Genomic DNA, 20,229 nt, shown 5'->3' on the forward strand with positions numbered 1-20,229 from the left:
ATTTAAATATTTTATGTAATATTATATGTAAATACTATAATGTAATTGCGTTCACTTTTGCTTAACTGAAGCTGTAACATGTCTTGGAATAGCAAGTAAGTGTTAACGTGTATAAAGCAAGTAATTTTCATAAACATGATCAGTTTTTTAAAATGTGCATAAAACAAAAGAGTTTTAGGGAAGCATTTTATTTCCCCACCATGTGAATGTGATGAAACTTGCTTATGTCAAAACACCCAAACAAGAAATCACCATGTAGTAAGACAAACAAAAAGAGATAAAGACATAATGATTGGATGTGAACCTAGTATGAAGCGCAATTTTATTCATTTATATTCAATCAGTAGTACAACTTATACCATACGTGATCATAAAACTGAGAAATATGTTTGAGAACTATTAAAAATCTTAAGAATGTAAAACATTGTTTAACACTACTGACTGTAAGTGCTTATCAACTATATGTTTTACATAAAGATTACACAGGTCATAAATACAGAATCTCTATTCCACTGTTATTTGGTGTGTGATTCGTCTAGACGGCTCCTGTCTTCTTGATAATGTGCTCCATCGTTGCTTTCTCTGAGGTGTCCAAATTGATCTTGTATTTGGCCAGAATCTTGAGAAGAGGCCTAAGCCTCAACCACCACTGATTCTTTGGTATGCGATGTCTGGAAAACAAACGGAGATCAGAGATCTTTCACATGAAACATAATCTTTACACTGCAAAAATGACTTTCTTACTTAGTATTTTTGTCTTGTTTTCAGTACAAATATCTAAAAATTCTTACATCAAGATGTATTTTCTTGATGAGCAAATTGACCCAAGAAAACAAGTCTAGTTTTTAGACAAATAAATAAACAATTGAAGAGAATTTGTGCTTACAACAAGCAAAAAATCTGCCAATAGGGTAAGAAAAATTTCCTTGAATTTTTCTTGCATTAAGAGTTTTGTTTTCTTACCCCATTGGCAGATTTTTTTGCAAGTTTTAAGCACAAATTCAAATGACTACAATTTCACGCTCGAATGAAACGAGTAGCGCAGTGTTGCCGCCTCTACCTCATCTGGTGTAAATGCACAGTTAGGCAGAGCATCCATTAACCGCGCCCCCTCCAACTGTCAGTCTGCTGCAAGGTTCATTTCTTTTTTTTAAGTTATATTTTTTGACAATTTTTGCCTTTAATTAACAGTGAGTTGAAAAGAGGACAGGAAAGTATAGGAAGGAGAGAGGGGTATCGGATCGGCAAATGACCATGAGCCAGGAATCGAACTTGGGTCGCCGAAAGTGCGAAAGCACCACATGTCAGAGCGCTGCCCACTACACCATTGGCTCCGACACAAGGTCCATTTTAGACAAATGCCTAGTTTTTTATATCCAATCAATCCAACACGTCACAATACAGAAGTAAAGTCGATCACGATAAAAAATCCAGGCTAAAATCCAGGCTAAAGTCTCATAATCTCATTGTGAGATTTTTATGATCAAAGTTTGATTTCATTAAAATCACTTTAATTTCAATCTTTGACATGACCTTGCTCAGTCATTATTAAAGGTGCAGTGTGTAGATTTTAGTGGCATCTAGCAGTGAGATTGTGAATTGCAACCAACAGCTCCGCCCACCGTTCACCGAAATACAGTAGTGACAAAACGTACTCTGTAGAGCAGTTTGTGCGTTAAGGGTTAATGTAGAAACATGGTGGAACAAAATGTTGACTTCCATGTAGGAGGACCCGTGGTGTATATAGATAAAAACGGCTCATTCTAAGGTAATAAACACATAACAGTTCATTATGTAAGGTCTTTATACACCACTGATAATATAGTAATGTATATTATATTGCATTTCTGTCATTAGATCCTTTTAAAAGTAACACACTGCACCTTTAAAGATATATTGGTTATATTTTCACAGTATGTCCTTTACATCATGTAAGACGATTTTATGTAGTAAACAGTAAATCACAAAAACTTGAGCTGGGTTGTAAACAGACTAGGTATTAACTGATGCTTGACACATCTGAATGAATAACTTACTCAAAGTCAGTATCCGGTTTAAGTTCAGAGAGAGGCTGGAAGAGCATGGATCTTTTCTTCAGTCCCACAACACAGGCAGAGTCCGGTGTATTAGCAAATATGCGACCTGCTCATATGATAGTGAAAGACATTTGTGCACCAACAGAAAGATGAATAATGTTATTTGCTTACACAATTACAGTCAGGATTATGAAAATGTATCAAAAGAGAAGCTGAAGACACACCATAGCACAGTACAGAGAAAAACTCTCCAGCTATTGAAATGAATTTTCACTCACCATGTCTGTAGCACTCCTTCAGTTTATCAGTCAACCACAACACTGATTTAGCACCCATCTTTGTGCCAAAGTTCCTGTCAAATGGTGTTGGAGATCCACCCTGAGAAAGCATAATTAGTGATTTTTAGTATCCTAATCTATATCACAAGTCTACAATGTTATAAACACTGAATAATGTCAGACCTGCTGCATGTGACCAAGCACATTTTTGCGGCAGTCAAAAACCCCTTTGCCTTCCTCTGAGTACAAGTTGAAGATGAAATCTGTGGTGTAGTTTGCGTTGCATTTCTCATTCCTGGGGAAAATCAAATACAAAAATCAAATAACGCCAAAGTTAATTGCTAAGATTACTGCAGACATTGACAGAATGAGAGAGAAACTTTGATCTAGAGATGAAAAATGGACAAAAAAGACCAACCTGAGGATGAGGCCTCTCTTCACTGTGGTCTTCATCTTTGCCAATAAGTGCTCCACGTTTGTCTATCTCCCAAACAGAAATTGACCATTTATAAAAACTAATATAATCACATCTAAACATCCAAATATGCACCTATGGATTTAGACATACATTAATACTGTCTCACCTCCAGGTCATGGATGCCAAATGGATCTTCAAATATATAGGCAGCATCTGCCCCTGCAGACAGCCCTGCCATAGTTGCCAGATATCCACAATATCCCCCCATAGTTTCAATGATGAACACCCTGCGCTTTGTTCCTGCGGCCGATTGCTTTATCCTGTCACATGTCTTAAAAATACACAGACAAGGAGGACAAATATGAGATTACAGTGGGGTAAAAAGTTTGTGATGGCAAATGTTTCAATTTCACAAAGTCCCCCTGTGATGAAAATCAAATGATATTGTTGTTTACACTGTATGTCAATGGGATGTTTTTAATATGCTTTAGGACAAACCATGTCCAAATTCATCATTCAACACCATTGCTAAGTATTTTCTCCATGAAATTGCAGTTTGAAAGCGCCTACGTCACGAACATACAACCAATCACGCCAAAACAGTTGAACGAGTGGATCTTGCTGCGTTCAGACCAGCCATGGTAGAGGCGTCAAGCGCAAGTGATTTCAATGTTAAGTCAATGTAAAGACGTGTTGACAAGCGTCTGGCGGTCTCGCGGCATGAATGAGGCGTTTAGTAGATGCGATTCCGCCTCATTTGCACGTGTAGTTCGTGTGAATTGAGCGTTGCCGCCGGAAACGCGCAAGTTGAAAAATTTGAACTTTGCCGGAAAAACGTGCCGAGCTTGCTCTAGTAGTGACGTGATTACAGGATGCGAGCCAAGTAGCAAAAGCCCCTCCCATGACGCGAAGTTCCACGTGAATCTCTCGATGATTAGAGTTTGACGTGCGGCTTTCACGTGTGAATGAAGCGAGTAAATTCAAAATGTTCAAGCGGCAAACTAGAAGCGGTAGACACAAATTTGACGCCTCAAGCGCGGCTGGTGTGAACCCACGGTTAGGCAGTTCGAGCCATAGATATATATTTTGCATAGACTTGGCACTGCAAAGATGTGCTGCTTACACGTGCAGTGTGAATGCTTTAACCAGTGGCGGCTCGTGACTGCTCATCCGAGGATGCACTAATTCAAAATAAGTATTCGGATTGTCACGTGTGTGGTTCTCTTTCCCAAAACATGTGTCCTGCGTGTCGAGAGATCCTGTGTGTGTGCACCACGTATTCCGCCAAAACAAGTGCCCGCTGCACACGCGCTAAAACCGTTTATGATAAAAGAGACGCTCACATTCCCAAAATACACGCTAGACACTTCCTTAACAGTAAACTCTGATTACATGAGATGTAATGAGATTATGCAAGTATCTGGCAAACGCGAGCGTCTCTTTTATCATAAACCCTTTAGACGTGTCTACAGCAGGCACCCACCTTGGCATGACACGTGATGCACACACAATCCCCCAAGCGCAGAACACATATTTTGAAATTACGAACCACACACATGACGGGCTACATACATGTTGTGGCGAACTTCGCATTGTGCGCTTCAAAAAAAGAAGTCACCAGCCGGCACTGGCTTCAACCTGTTAACTTCAGCGTTGAAGAAAATACTTAACGTGCTAAAAATGTGCAACTCAAGTTTGCATTGTGAAACTAAATGTCTGGAACTGCTGAAAGCAGCATCTATCTATATCTATATCTATATATATAGTCTACAGAGACTAATGTATTAATATCTATGGTCCAAGTTGGGGTGATTAAGTAGAGGCGCGGACTAATTCGCATATTAATAGATCTGTGTATACTACATGAGTCAGGTGTGTAGTTAAATTCAAGCTATTGTATGTCATGAAGAAATTATTACAGGAAACAATTGCAAGATCATTTTAAAAATGATCGTCAATAGGGGGACTTTAAGTGTTTAGATGAAAATGTAATATTTGTTATGAATATTCACAAGTTTGTGCATAATGCTTGTCTGTGTTTGATTCAGGTGCAGTTTCTTACTGATGTGATAGTATTAAGGGCAGTATCAGCTCCAATACTAAAGTCTGATCCGGGGACATTATTAGACACAGTAGCTGGAATAACAACCAGAGGAATACACAACTCCTCATACTTTTCTCTGGCAGCCACTATTTCTAAACCTCCAACAAAGGCCTAAGCGAGAGAGAAAGGTTTCAGGTTAGCAAATAAATGAATTGTAATTGTTCATTTGCTATTGCCTTCGGTATCTTTAAGTTCCTCACCTCGAACCCTCCTATGATCACCAATGCATGAATGTTAAACTTGGCTATGCTCAGACTGATCTCTTCGATCATAGTATTTGGCAATGTCCTTTAATTTCAATGAGATAGAAAAAGAAAACAGGTGAGATACATCACTGAGATAAATGCAAGTAGCAGCAGCAGCAGCACAGGATTTGGAAAAAAATATTTTTAGATAGTTTTCCAATTGTGTATCCCAAATAAAAACGTATTAATATGAAGATTATAAATAAAGTGATGACATTGAGCCTGGTGAGGACAACCTTTCAATTTTACTAACAATACATTAAAATAAAATTACTTGGACTAAAGCATTTATAAATAATTTAGTTTTATATTCTTATATATGAATTAAATCAGCACTGTGTTACCTCTTGGTTCCTAAATTAGAACCACCTTTGCCTGTCCATCCTCCCACATAGGACCATCCCATTGGTTCAACCTGTCAAGGGTGGGAAAACAGAGAGAAAAAGCACTCTCTTCAAACTTTCAGGGTTTCCTTATGTGGACTCATTGATTGCTCATGTATAGTACAATGTAAAATACGTTACATTCCCTTGCGCAAGACCCTCGAATCCGTCATGCACAGCCAGCATGTTATGTCCTTGGAGGATTCCGATTCTGGTAGCCGAACGAACGGCGGCATTCATTCCGGCGCACGGTGCTCCAACATTCATTATAGCTATGTTTATATTACTCTAAAGGAAGAGAGGAAAGAAATCACATAATAATCATTTATAAAACAGTTTGACACTGTTGCTTGACGCTTTGGCTTTTAATCAACTTCATCCACACTAAAGACTTGATTTAAAGTGAAGATGTTACACACCTTTATGTCTGGGGCGGTCACATGGGCCAGGAGTTTATATGTGTTCCAGTTGTTCTCGAAACTCCTGCAATAGAGACACAGCATATCAATCCCAAACTTACTTTGCATGAACTGTACTGAAAGCAAGAAGGAGAGGGATAAACAACTTACTTTCCCCTGAGCTTAATGGCATCCTCATACCTGCCTTCTGCCATAGCTGTGGTCACATCTTTAGTCTAAAAACCGAGAAAGGTTATTATTATGTTTTGCTTCGGACAAATACTGAAAAATATACACTTACAAAATACGCACACACACGCACATTTACAGGATATTTAATTACACACAAACACATCTGCATTGACAAAAAGCAACAAATATATTAAAAGAAAACCTTAAGACAACCCTACAGAGTTCAGCAATATTGGTAAGAAAGATACTAAGGTTATATTGAGGATTTAGAGAAATGTGTGTATGCCACCTCACCACTTGCACACACTCCATGAGGGGCAGTCGGACAGCGTGGTTTCCAGACAGACTGACAACACAAGCAGGAGTGTCAGGTGTTGCCTCTAGCAATGCCATCACAGCCTCGACCCCCATCCTACTCCCCTGAGAACCAAAAATACCTTATTTTAGCCCATTACCACAGCAAGTTGTTGGAGTTGTTCAAAAAGTTAGGTAACAAGAAAGTTACAATGAACAATATTTCTGCAAAGTTTTTTTTAAATATCTTAGTTCATGTTAATTTCATGTTCATTTCAGCATCTATTTATATGTTTTATAAATCAAGTGCTATAATTGGGTCCCCAGTACTTGTATTAACCAAGAAAATAAGAAAAAGATCAACCCAGTAACTTAGTTTTGATAAACCATTCTCTGCAAGCATGTGAAAAAATAGGTCATTGAAATTTGTCTCTCCTTGTGATGTCAGAAGGGGATAATACCGCCCCTTAATCTGCATTATTCTACCACGGCACTAGCCATTAGCATTTTAAAGGACACACCCAAAAATTCACATTTTTGCTTACACCTACAAAGTAGCAATTTTAGCATGTTATAATAAGGGCCAATCTCATTTCTGTGTCTTACCCCTTCCCCTTTGTCTTCGTCTTCCCCTTGCCCCTCGAAACCGAGTGAAAGGGAAGGGGTAAGACAGATCGTTTGTCTAAAAAATTAGACACCACCCGATTACCATTTGCTTTACCTTCCCTTGCCGCTAACTGGCTGCTACATAAACAGACGAGCGTTGACATAAACAAAGAAGATGCCGTCGTCTCAGGTTGTGGTATCGATTGCCTGAGCTGAGCTAGCGCCTTAACTAGCGATTCAAAACAATCTATATGGTATTTTGAGCTAAAACTTCACATAAATACTCTGGGGACACCAAAGATTTATTTGACAACTTAAAAAAAGTCTTGTGAAACGTCCCCTTTAATGCACAATGAACTTAGCCTGGTCCAATCAGACTCTCGTACATTCATTTCATTTGTACGGAGAGCCTGGCCACGCTCCATTGCAAAGCGTTACTTCCGTTAAGGAGGGTCCTCTGTTGAAGTTTAAAACTATTGGATCTGCCCAGAGTCACTCAGGATCTGCCATAGGCGTTCGCTAACGTGTGGTCGTGACGTACATAATGCATTGAAACCGTCCGGAAACAACAAGTCAGAATAATCAGACAAGCAAAACTTAGTAAACCTGGTTCTTGCTCCAGCTTTACCTTCTGTATATTCGGCAGTTTTGCAACAACGGACTGAATAGGTTTTCTCACGTCTTTCTCCGCTGCCATTACTGAACTACAACTCAAACTGACGCACAACCTCAACGTCATCGTTCTTAGCCACCCCCATCTGTTCACTGATTGGTCCTGCAGATTTTTCCAGGAGAAAACGAAACTCTACAGAGCAGTCCCAGACGTAGTTCTGAAGCTAAATGAAAATTAAGCGGAAGCACGTAGGAGGGTGGAGCCAGGCTACAATGAACTAACATGAACAATTGTATTTGCATTAACTAACATTAACAAAGATACATGTGAATGTATATAAGTCTATATTGATAATCACAAGTTCATGTTAGCTAATACATTAATTAAAGGGTACATATTATGCCCATTTTACAAGATGTAAAACAAAACCCCATTCACACAGCACTTTGGTCCCAGAAAATTTCCGTAAAAATGGCAGAGAGGCTTCTGTGTGAACACAAACACGTTCTGTAAATGTTCTGGGATCCCGTAAAGAGGACCTAGTAACATTCACTGAAAGCATTCTGTGTGAACACGACGCAGAAACAATGCCGTAAGGGGCGCGCCGCGCGCGGTTGCGTGTCATCGCAACCAGAACTTAGGGGCCGTGCACACCAAAGCTTTTAGACCCGCAGCTGGCGCATGTTTTCAATTGTTTCCAATGGAAGCTCTGCGTTTTTCAAATAAATTTTCTTCCGCGCTAAAAAACGGTGCTCAGCGGTTTTTCCGCGCTCAGTTCTGAGCGCCGAGAGTTGAAAAATATTCAACTTTGGGTGAAAAACTTCACTAGTCAATGTCAGTTCTCACACGGCCGTCCAATCACAGTGGAGGAGAGGTGGGGCATTACCACAGCAACCAACCAGCTAAAGTATCCCAGCTACCAAAGCGCTCAGCTGAAGAAAGCTGGCACTCATCTGAAAAAACAGCTGGCATTTGGGCGTTGTCCAGGCGTTTTCAGCCGCGTTTAAAAGTTTTGGTGTGCACAACCCCTTATGGTTTAGCTCTTTGACGCAGGGATTTAAACGCAGATCAACAATCTGGACTGAAGCAGAGATCAGGGAGCTCGTCACTATCCACGCAGAAGCTGAGATCATTCACCAGCATGACAGAACAGCGCATCACGCACTCCTTATGATCTTGTCATAAACTAAAATGGACGCATTGTTGCTCTCCAGAGAAATCATGGATAATTTGCAAAGTTCTGACGCTATGGAAAACCTACAAAGTGCAGGATTTTAGGCTATGTCCACACGAAGCCGGTGCATTCCCTATCCGATCATTTTTTTCCTTGCTCTAAAAAAATAATCCGTAAACACAAAACCACTGAAACCAACTGAAAGCGGTGTAGTATATATGCCGGACCAGTATGGGGCGCTGTAATTCTGCCACAGATATACAATATACACGGAGAAGAAGACTTTGAGCGTGCGCATAACCAAGGTATGGTGTTGTCCGTTATCGCTTGTTGGTCACCACAATTGCATAGAAGCAATAGATTTTGCTGTAATAAAGCTAGTAGGCTTTAGTAGCTTCTGTAGCACGAACACAATCACGTAGTCCGCCGTTATTGTTGTTGCTGTTACGTGTGACGCTTCCGACACGTGATGTGATGACGTTTTCGCTTCACAAAATATACGGATTGGCTGTACAGCCGAAACCGCAAGGGTGTCGGTTTCAGATTTATCCACTTTAGGACCCGGTTTCAAAAAATAGCGGATTCAGTCTCCCAAAACGCCTTAAATACGTCACATGATGTTTTATTAACGTAGTTCGGGAGGAGCACTACAAATAAACCTATAATCTATAATCAGTAATCAACAAATACTCTAGTACCACCAGCTGTCCACAATCAGTAATCATCATATCTACCCAATCAGCACAAAGGCAAGCCATATACAAGTCACAGTTTAACTCTCCAACGATCCTCTGCAGTCTTCAGAATCCCTCCACCACCCCGTCTCCTCTCACTCACCAGGTTAATTCCTAAACCGGGGGGGATAATCTGCGTTCGGGCCCATTTCCGAGCTCAGAGCCCTCTCCCTCTTTTGGGGAAAATTAACCAATCAGTCAATGGCCGTAGGCGGGGCTTTATCAGTGTCACATCACATTAACAAGAGAATCAAAACAACGTGTCTTGAGAATGCTTTGGTTTAATGGGAATTAAAAAATGAAGAGGAGGGTTGAATTTTTTTATTGTAGAGTTGTTGTGTTTACACACTGCCAACACACATTTATGTCCAAACAAGTGGATTTTGCATATTATGTGTCCTTTAATGATAACAAATACAACCTTATTGTAAAGTGTTATCTAAAACACATAACATAAACTAAGACTTTACCAGGATTCTGTCGAAGGCTGAAGGTGTTCCTCCTCTTTGCACATGCCCCAGAACAGTCGCACGTGTGTCAAAGCCAAGCTTCTTAGTGACCATCTAAACATTCACACAGACACACAAACATGGGCCATGTCAAGAACCAGATAAAAATCTTTAACCACATTTATGTTTTCACATGCTGGCGTGTCGCTCTTACGTTCTTGATCAAATCGCAGGTGATGGGTTTGCCGTGACGATCTAAAGCTCCTTCTGCCACAATGATGACGTTCAAACGATTGCCAATGCTTCTTTGCTGGACAATAAATAGGAGAATCACAAATGTAAAGTGATGTTAGCCAGATTATAATAGTGATGATAAATGTAATGATAAGTAAACTTGAAATAGATCTGTTCAGTCATGACGTCAATTTGTAAGCGGAACCAGAAGGGGTTTTAGCAGTGCAAACTGAACAGAGCTTTATAAAGTTAGATAAAATGTGTATAGGTCATACATATGTAAGTCTCCTGCAGAGATGGTCTTCCCAGCCTTCATCTGGGGGCATCTCAGGAATAAAAACCCAGTCGGCACCACTTGCCAGAGCAGTAACTAAAGCCAAATACCCACATAATAAGACCAAAACATACACACACTATTGGTTAGTGGCAGTATTTGCATTGTGAATAATAACCATAACAGAAAGCATTGTTGTGTTTGTATAATTATCTGTAATCTAAATAAATAACTTAACCAAGCCATATGATTACATATTATGTATGTGGAACAGATAATGTAGAAACGTGATATTTCTATGCATACTTCCTGTACATCAGTTGGTAAAACACTACACTGCAACATACCCACAATGCCTCCCCATCACTTCCAGAATAAAGGCTCTTTGATGACTGCAGAGATGGGAAAGAATGATAAAATTGAGTAAATGTGTTGTCAGATTGTTAACAGACCTGTACACATTCAATGAATTATACTCATCTCAAAATTAGATTATAGACTTTAGCCTGGATTTCATAGACGAGGTCACATGTGTGTACCTCTGAGCTGTTGTTGTGATGGCATCAACAACTTCCATGATCCTGTGCAGGGCAGAATCTGTGCCGATGGTCATGTCTGTGCCGCAGAAATCATTGTCTATGGACCCAACCATGCCAACAATGTTCAGATGAGCGGAACGCCTGGCCTCCTCTGCTGTTATTTTACCTACGAGCACAGACAAACATTTGCAGACATTGGCACTGATCCTGTACTGTGATATCTTTCCAGGTATCTTGTTTTAGTATCATGGTATACAGTATATTAAAACACCTTGGTGGCAATGTAGTTCCTGTAAGAATAAAGTGCCAGAGCAAATAAACCTGATCTGATGTTGATCATTTAATATAAAAAGCTAAGCTATGTGATTCTCAGAAATGTGGTTTTGTATGTTGGGTGGTGTCCTCCTACCTCCTTTTAGAAGGAATTGGAGTTGTTCACTCCACTCATTGCGAAAGGCGTTGGCACCTGTCAGGCTGCCGTCTCCACCAATTACACACAGATTAGTGATGCCCAGCTTTACAAGGTTGCACACTGCTTTAGCTCTGCCCTCCTTGGTGCGAAAGTCCTGACAGCGGGCACTGCCAATCACTGTGCCACCCTGCCCATATAAAGAGAAAGCATTTGGCAGATCCTTGTATCTATTGCAACAAAGCAATACATTTTTATCAGTATGTGTGTTCCCTGGGAATCAAATCTATTACTTTTGTACTGCTAACATTATGCTCTACCAAGTGAGCTATGGGCACACTTACTCACCCGGCAGTGGGGTATTTCAGTAAGATAACGTAATGTGCAAAGGCGCAAAAAAGCCATTTAAGCTCACATATTACACTTTGTAGTGCACTAGAGTGTTATGCTAACCGTCAAATTGAAATAACACTTTAGCTCTATCATCAGGATTCCTGTCAATTTCCCCCAAATAATTTCAATTTAAAACAGTGTATAGTATTGCACTTGCAACGCGTTTATAGTGAAGCACTGGAGAGTTTGCAAGCAAAAGCTACTTGTGCATGAGTGTGTTTAAAAGTGTAAGTGAGCATGTAAATGATATTACCTTACGTCTTAAAAGCAGAGGTCTTTGAACTCTGGCATTTTGGGCTACATCACCGTGCAACATGAACGGTATCAGCCATACACAATACGCTTGCTGCACACACCACTTAGGTCACAGTATTGCTGTTATGTGCGTGCAAAGTTGTAAAAAAGTCAATGTATGTTGAAAGTGAGGTGTGATGTGTGTATGAATTTATTGTTAATATGTTCATTACCAGCTGTAACATCATTGACACGCTCTCCCAGGTTGCTAGTCGAATGTTATCTCCTCCATCAACCAGACCCTGATAACCCTAGACACATGGATGTTACAAAAATGCATTAAACTTCTTTGAAATACTAAATGAATTCATAATTGGGTAAGAAATGAATGATCAAGTGTTTTTTCGAGTAAATACACTTTTATCCAAGGCAACTTAAAACACATTCATACTATAAACTTCATATTATTAGTATGTGTGTTCCCTGGGCATTGAAGCCTTAAAGGATTAGTACATTTTCTTTAAAAAAAATCCAGATAATTTACTCACCACCATGTCATCCAAAATGTTAATGTCTTTCTTTGTCCAGTCGAGAATAAATTATGTTTTTTGAGGAAAACATTCCAGGATTTTTCTCATTTTAATGGACTTCAATGGACCCCAAAACTGAACAGTTTTAATGCAGTTTAAAATTGCAGTTTCAAAGGACTCTAAACAATTTAAAACGAGGCATAAGGGTCCTATCTAGCAAAACGATTGTCATTTTTGGCAAGAAAAATAAAAAATATGCACTTTTAAACCACAAATTCTTGTCTTCCTCCGGTCCTGTGACGCGCCAGCGCGACCTCACGCAATACGTCATCACGTCATGGGTGATGTATGCAAAACTACGCCCCAGTGTTTACAAGTGTGGAGAAAGAGGACCGTTTCAACGCTGTTGTATGTCGAATTATACTAATTAATGTCTTTGTGTCAGTTTTTTACTTAAAATGGTCCGCAAATATGCGTTTCATATATGTAACACGTGACCTTTCCACGGCATTACGCAATTACGTGAGGTGGCGCTGGCTCGTCACACAGCCGGAGGAAGACGAGAAGTTGTGCTTTAAAAGTGCATATTTTGTATTTTTCCTGCCAAAGGTGACAATAATTTTGCTAGATAAAACCTTTAGGCCTCGTTTGAGATCGTTTAGAGTCCTTTGAAACTGCAATCAATTTTAAACTGCATTAAAACTATTAAGTTTTAGGGTCCATTAAAGTCCATTTAAATAAGAAAAATCCTGGAATGTTTTCCTCAAAATACATAATTTCTTATCGACTGGACAAAGAAAGACATCAACATTTTGGATGACATGGTGGTGAGTAAATTATCTGGATTTTTTGTAAGAAAATTGAGTAATCCTTTAACATTCACACGGCTAACACAAAGCTTTTTGCGAATTGAGCTACAGGAACAATTTACGCATCCATCGAGTATCCATAGATAAGTTAATTATTTTATTTGGGTTTATTTGGAAAATGTACAACCCTCGTGTACGAAATAGACTTTAGCACCGGTATACATTCCAACTCTGACTGTGGCTCGGACAGCAGCATTCATACCTGACACATAAAAAAAATTGTAATTATTAAAGTTGATCAATAATATATAAAAATTAATAGTATGATATATAAAATTGCAAAACAATTGAAGTGTTATTTCATTTCAAAATCATACAGTAGTTTCAACACAATCCCATTTGCAGTTTGTAAATATTTTACGAGATGGCTAATTCTTGTGATCCATTTGGTACGTTTGTGTCCTTTTGTCCCAGTGACGTTGCATTTAGGGCCAGGGTCAGGGATGGGGTATCAATAATGTTTTTTTATTAAAGGCGCTCTAAGCGAATTGACGCGTTTTAGACCATAAAACATTTTTTGTTACATACAGCAAACATCTCCTCACTATCTGCTTGCTGCCTGTCCGCTGATCAAACTGTAAAAAAACGCGATCTCTGTAGACAGCTCAGGCTCGACAAACGGCAATATCAACATAGTGGCCAAACCTAGCACAACAAAACATAACAAAGTGTTCCAGCCAATAAACGACAAGAAGGATTTGGGGGTGGGCGTTGGGCGCGTTCATGAAAGCACGGACGGGAGAGGGAGGGGGAGGCGTTAGCTACGCTCCGTTTGTTTGAAAACAGTTCAAACATCAACAGGAAGTGACGTCACACATTATTCGCTTAGAGAGCCTTTAATGATCCATTTTTATACCATTCATTTCTAAGGAATTCAAACAAATTAGCCACCTCGTAAAATACATATGTATGAGGATGCATAGCATTCCAACAACGCTAATACTTGTATGATGTCACAGCAGTAGGCAACGCAAATATAACGACACGCCCATAATCCCTCCCACTCCGAAGTGTTACTAAATTCGATAGAAAAGCTTACCAAGCCAAAGTGAGGTGAGCTGACCCGACCTAAACCGTGGGGAATTATTCTGACATCACAAGGGGAGCCAGATTTCAATTACCTATTTTTTACATGCTCGCATAGAATGGATTACCAAAACTAATTTACTGGGTTGATCTTTTTCACATTTTTTATGTTGATAGAAGCACTGGAGACCCAATTATAGCACTTAAAACATGGAAAAAGTCAGATTTTCATGATATGTTCCCTTTAATGTCAATATACTGCACTCGTTTATGTATCAGAAGGAATTGCATCTTTTTTATTTATTACAAACTGACAAACCATTTAATTAAATTTAATGACTTCTTGTAGAACATGTTCAGCTAACCCTTGTTAGCAAGAAGTGTGTGGTTATGGTCTAAATAAAAACGTGTTATCTTGTCATACACACATACTATAGGCTATAGACACACCGTGGTTAAGTCCCACTGAAAAGGGCAATCTAACTGGCTTGAGTTTCATTTAAAATTGAACCAGAGAAGAGAACCGGCAAAGCCTCATTGCCTTGCTCTACAGAGCGGCCACATTTCCCCAAAGGTCACCAGCTAAATATAACGCTCCACAGAAAGAGAGAGAGAGAGAGAGAGAGAGAGAGAGAGAGAGAGAGAGAGAGAGAGGGACTGATGGTTAAGGTTTTCCTAGGACTAGTTGACATTACACAGTTATTTGACTTGTTCTCCAGCTGGTACCAGATAAGGTTAAAGTTGAAATCTTTTTCCAACTGCTAAAGGTTGGCTTAAAGGTCAGCATAAAAGCTCTATGACCCTGCGTGACCTCACTGATATACGACACCTTTGGCTTATTCAACGTGGCCGCCAGTTGGCAAGAGTTCAATAACGTAATTAAGGATTCTAGAGCTCATCCTGCACAAGCACTTAATATTATCATCTATCAGGTTGTGCCGAATCCAGTAGCACACACATTTTACTTTATAGCGTGCATTCTAATTCTGGGGGGAAATTACGGTATGACCTAGCATCTTTTGTTGGATTTCGACAGAGAAAACAGCATATCTCTTTTTCTGGTTGAAAAATTACCAATATTGTGATGTCTCTCAATGCACCTCAAAAGAGCGTTTTTAATAAAACCAAATCTAAAGAATGGATGGTAAGGAGTGGAGGTTAAGACATAACAACTTTATTTTGTTCCTCAAACATAACGATGGCATGATTTCAGACTTGGATTATAGCAAAGTCCCTTTAGGGAAAGTGTCTGGACTCTGCGGCGGCCATGTCTGCAACACCTCCGAGCAGCTATTTCAGTCACACAATATCACATCTGATTTACTTGAATGTAAAAATACAGATATCTCTTAATAAAGGTGCATTGTGTATTCTTTAGAAGGATCTCTTTACAGAAATTAAATATAATACATAACTATATTATCAGTGGTGTATAAAGACCTTACATATGGCGCTTTTCCATTGAATAATACCCCACGGTTTAGGTCGGGTCAGCTCACCTCACTTTGGCTTGGTTAGCTTTTCCGTCGAATTTAGTAACACTTTGGATTGGGAGGGATTATAGGCGTGTCGTTATATTTGCGCTGCCTACTGCTGTGACATCATACAAGTGAGAGTGTTCTTGGAATGCTATATGTAAGCAATAAGGTACGAGAGGCTGTGCTGTATCATAATAAGTAACAGCTGAAGGGCGTTGTTAAGCACGACGCGAAGCGGAGTGCCAGCAACCCCTTCAGCCGTTACTTATTCACGATACAGCACTTGCCTCAAGTACCTTATTGCTTTTATAAAACGATTACCACACAATATTAAAGTAAAACAAATATTAGTGCAACTTTCATGAAGATAAATCAATAAGCATTCCTTCCGCTAGAAAAAATAGTCCCTGACCATGAAGAAAAAGGGGTTCCAATGTGTAATATGCATGAAAGCTCAAATAAAAACAGCAAACCGATACGTGTGGTTGCTAAGGGTGTTGCTAAGCGCGCAGTGATATATAGAACCGTTGGGTGAATCAGTCATAGACATGTTTTATCGTGAATAAAGCACACCTATTGACCAATCAGAATCAAGGATTGGAACTAACTGTTTTATAAATCCCCATACATTCATTTATTTCTCAGTCTGCCACAAAAATTAAAATTGACCACCACAAATTTATCACATTTATCACTACCTCTGTCTCACATGAGCGTTTTCGTACAAACACCCTGGCGTCAGTCAACACGCTCCGCTGATCCGCATTTAAGTTGCATTTAAGCATATATGCGGACGTGCGCGTCGAATATATGCGGACGTGCATGTCGAATATATGCGGACATGCGCGTCACAAATATGCGGACGTGCGCATCGCAAATGTGCCGCCACAAACTGCCAGTCTGGAAAAAACTGGTATGGTGTTCCAGATTCTCAACCTGTGGATGTTTTAAGCACTAAAAAGGGAGTTTGGGAACTTACAGCAAAGCACAGATGACAACAGGTTTACTCGAGACAGCGCAAGCTAGCATAAAGGTAAAGCTAATCTTTTACATTATAGCGGTGATGCTGGTAGCGATGATTTTCTCAGACCAATCAGTGATCCAGTGTTTTTGCGTCACGTTTTGGTATCAGCTTGGGTCGCTTGGAACCCCAACCGAGATGGTACTAAAAAAAGTATTGGGTACTACGTACTGCACCCAGTGGAAAAGCCCCCAAAAGTAAGCTGACCCGACCTAAACCAAACCGTGGGGTACTATGCAATGGAAAAGAACCAATAATGAAAGGTATTGTTTTTATTACATAGAATGAGCCGTTTTTATCTACATACACCGTGGGTCCCCTTAATGACTCACCGCCATTTTTCTACAGTAACCCTACTCCAAATTGTTCTATAGAGCGCGTTTTATTACTATGTTGTCTCAATCTATGATATGTTTGTCCTGTTGCGACTACTGTAGTTTCTCTATACGTTTCTGATCTGTGATCTGAGCCTTTGGTTGCAATTCACTCAACGCTAGATGCTGCTAAAAACCTACACAGTGGACCTTCAAAGGGATAGTTCACCCAAAAATTTAAATTCTGCCATCGTTTACTCACTTTCAAGTTGTTCCAAACCCAGTGTTGGGGAAAGTTACTTTTAAAAGTAATGCATTACAATATTAAGTTACTCCCCAAAAAGTAACTAATTAGGTTACTTAGTTACTTTTCATGGAAAGTAATGCTTAAATTACTTTTAAGTTACTTTTGCATTACTTTTTCTTACTTGGCTGAGGCTTGATTTCTTCCAGGCCTTGCAGGTGTTTTTATGATTGCAAAAATGTCAAGCTCTGGCCTGCCATCTCCGTTTCTGACACAAACTGTTCCCGCTCAGGTGCACAGAGTGTGTAATTCTACATTAATATGTTTAATGTAATTCAATATTTTTTTTTTATTTTTAAATTGAATTAATTAAACTGAAAAGAAACTCGCATTATTTAAAAAAAAGAGTAACTCAAATATTAATGTGTACATGTATAAAGTTAGGCGTTAAGCCCGATTTATAGACGTGCGTAAGTTCTACGGCGTTGGCTATCCGTAGCCTGTGCGTAGCTCTGCATAGCCTGACGTGCACCTCGCAAATTTTAACAGCGCGTCAGATCTACGCGGACCGCAAGCGCTGTGATTGGTCCACCAGAACCCCTCCCGTCAGGTAAAAAAACTGCGTCATAGGTATTTCCGTTTGTGGCGGTGAAAACAAAGATGAGCCAAGTTAAGGAGTGATTTAACTCAAACTACAACAAAAGTCGCTGTTTATTTACTGCTATCATTGCTGATCTTCTCAAATTATACACAACAAGTTGCTGTTTCTTTTTCGTTTGTGGGTTAACTTGCTAAGCTTCTTCTTCTTTGACATTCGTGCTGGTACTGTGGCTACACGCATTGTTACTGCCTACCAGCGGTCTGCGCGTGTGTTTGCACGTCGACGCGGACACCGATGCAAAAGTATAAATTAAAACCGACACGGAACCAACGCCAGCGCGGCTACGCCATAGGACCTACGCACAACTATAGCGAGCCCTTTACTTTACTTGTTACTTCAGAAAAGTAATATTATTACGTTATGCGTGTTACTTGTAATTCGTTACCCCCAACACTGTCCAAACCTGTATCAATTTCTTTGTTCTGCTAAACACAATAGAGGTTTTCGAGCACCATTGACTTCCATAATAGGAAAAAATTGTATTCAGTGGTGCTCCAAAACTGTTTGGTTACAAACTTTGCTCAAAATATTTTTCTTTGTGTTTAACAGGTTTGTAACAACTTGAGGGTGAGTAATTGATGACGGAATTTTAATTTTGGGGTGAATTATCCCTTTAATATATTTATGCAGTTGTATGGAGGACTTAACATCTGCTTTGTGTTTCATAGTATAAAAACACATACTGTACACTCACACCGCCACCGGCGAGAGCACCAAAGTGGCCGGATGTCATTCATTTTCAATGAGAGCCGGCGGCGAGCATCGGCGCGGCACGTCTTAGACAGTGCCAGTGTCGAGGAGAGTTGAAGGCACGTCAACTTCATGGTAATGAGCTATGACCCGGTTCGGCAGCAACCAATCGGAAGGTGGAAACTAATAAAAGTCCTCTGCTTGAGAGGATTCCAGAGAATGCATTTAATTGTCAGAGCGTCCACTATTCTTTTTCTATAGCGTCGTTGGCAGGGCAGCCAGAGCGTTTTTTGATGCTTTCGCCGGCAGCGGTGTGAACGTGCAGATACAGGTTTGAACTGATAACTGCAGATGATGCCTAAACACTGTGTACAGAAACATATAAGAGCAGTGAGGTCTTAGGTTATAAAACATAAGTTTAAGGAGTACACACATCTAATCTTATTACCAGGTTATTAAAGATGGTGGTGTAGGAATGGGGCAAATCACATCCCTTCTATAGCGGACAGCAATCCCAAACTGTTTACCATGCACACTAAAGATTATATTGGAACATAAACTTGTAAAAAACAGTTAAAAGTGTTGTAAGATTAAGTGTAGTCACTTAAAACATTCAATCAAAGTTTCTCTCTATAAAGGACCATGAACAGTGACTAATATACACTACAATGTGTACTGTACATACAGTATATACAATAGTGTACACTGTGACATAAAAATGGTCACAACTACAGACAAAATACAGACTTCCTCACCCTGTGCATCTCCTCCAGAGGTAAGGACAGCGATGGCCTTTCCGACCCCCATTTGTGTGGGGTCCACAGTGGTTGGCTGCTGCATACTGTCGAGATGGCCTGTGGACGACGAGACAATTAAAAGTAAACTACTGTTCTGTCTCTGTAGCTCTCTATCAGACCACTCTATCCCAGACTGATTGGGAAAGGCAGAGGTCTGTGAGTGGTAGGCGTATAAACATCCCTCACCCTGCTATACGGTGTCATACACACCCACACATAGCGTGCCCACCCCCTTGATAACTAAATATAAATCAAACTTATGATCACAACACACATACGCATGTTGTGCTCATAGTGATCCCTGTGCTTAATCAACAAAGGGATGAAACTGGAAGAACACAAAACACATTCACAGACATATAAACCACACACACGGGTGAATACATGCATCAATAGCATGCTTGACCTTTATGCTATCTTTTCCCATAGGACATAGTTTTGCAGATGGGTGGCAAAAATAGCCACCCAAACACGCACACACACACACACACACACACACACACACACACACACACGTGCGCACGAACACACACACACACACACACACACACACACACACACACACACACACACACACACACACACACACACA

At 39.9% G+C, this 20,229-nt stretch overlaps 1 protein-coding gene across 1 annotated transcript; it reads right to left on the reverse strand.

Annotated features, from left to right (window-relative positions):
- Positions 1-292: 292 nt before the first annotated feature.
- On the reverse strand, positions 293-19,803 carry pfkmb (phosphofructokinase, muscle b). The gene is made up of 22 exons (XM_073870340.1): positions 19,596-19,803; positions 13,531-13,608; positions 12,241-12,314; positions 11,381-11,570; positions 10,972-11,137; positions 10,785-10,824; positions 10,434-10,547; positions 10,139-10,234; positions 9,946-10,038; positions 6,349-6,474; positions 6,034-6,098; positions 5,884-5,947; positions 5,606-5,752; positions 5,426-5,496; positions 5,037-5,124; positions 4,795-4,947; positions 2,899-3,063; positions 2,733-2,794; positions 2,498-2,609; positions 2,315-2,414; positions 2,037-2,142; positions 293-671 (listed from the first exon to the last, which is right to left on the reverse strand). Exons 1-22 carry the CDS (start codon positions 19,678-19,680, stop codon positions 536-538), a joined length of 2,331 nt encoding a protein of 776 aa, XP_073726441.1. The 5' UTR covers positions 19,681-19,803; the 3' UTR covers positions 293-535.
- Between the last annotated feature and the right edge of the window lie 426 nt (positions 19,804-20,229).

Source organism: Misgurnus anguillicaudatus, chromosome 8 (assembly GCF_027580225.2).
Source record: "Misgurnus anguillicaudatus chromosome 8, ASM2758022v2, whole genome shotgun sequence".
NCBI lineage: Eukaryota > Metazoa > Chordata > Actinopteri > Cypriniformes > Cobitidae > Misgurnus > Misgurnus anguillicaudatus.

Coding starts and splice junctions, on each gene's coding strand:
- pfkmb (XM_073870340.1), bottom strand. CDS start 19,680: ATGCAGCAGCCAACCACTGTGGACCCCACACAAATGGGGGTCGGAAAG. Junction 13,609..19,595: donor CTCTGGAGGAGATGCACAGG/GTGAGGAAGTCT, acceptor TTTATGTGTCAG/GTATGAATGCTGCTGTCCGA. Junction 4,948..5,036: donor TGATCATAGGAGGGTTCGAG/GTGAGGAACTTA, acceptor TCTCTCGCTTAG/GCCTTTGTTGGAGGTTTAGA.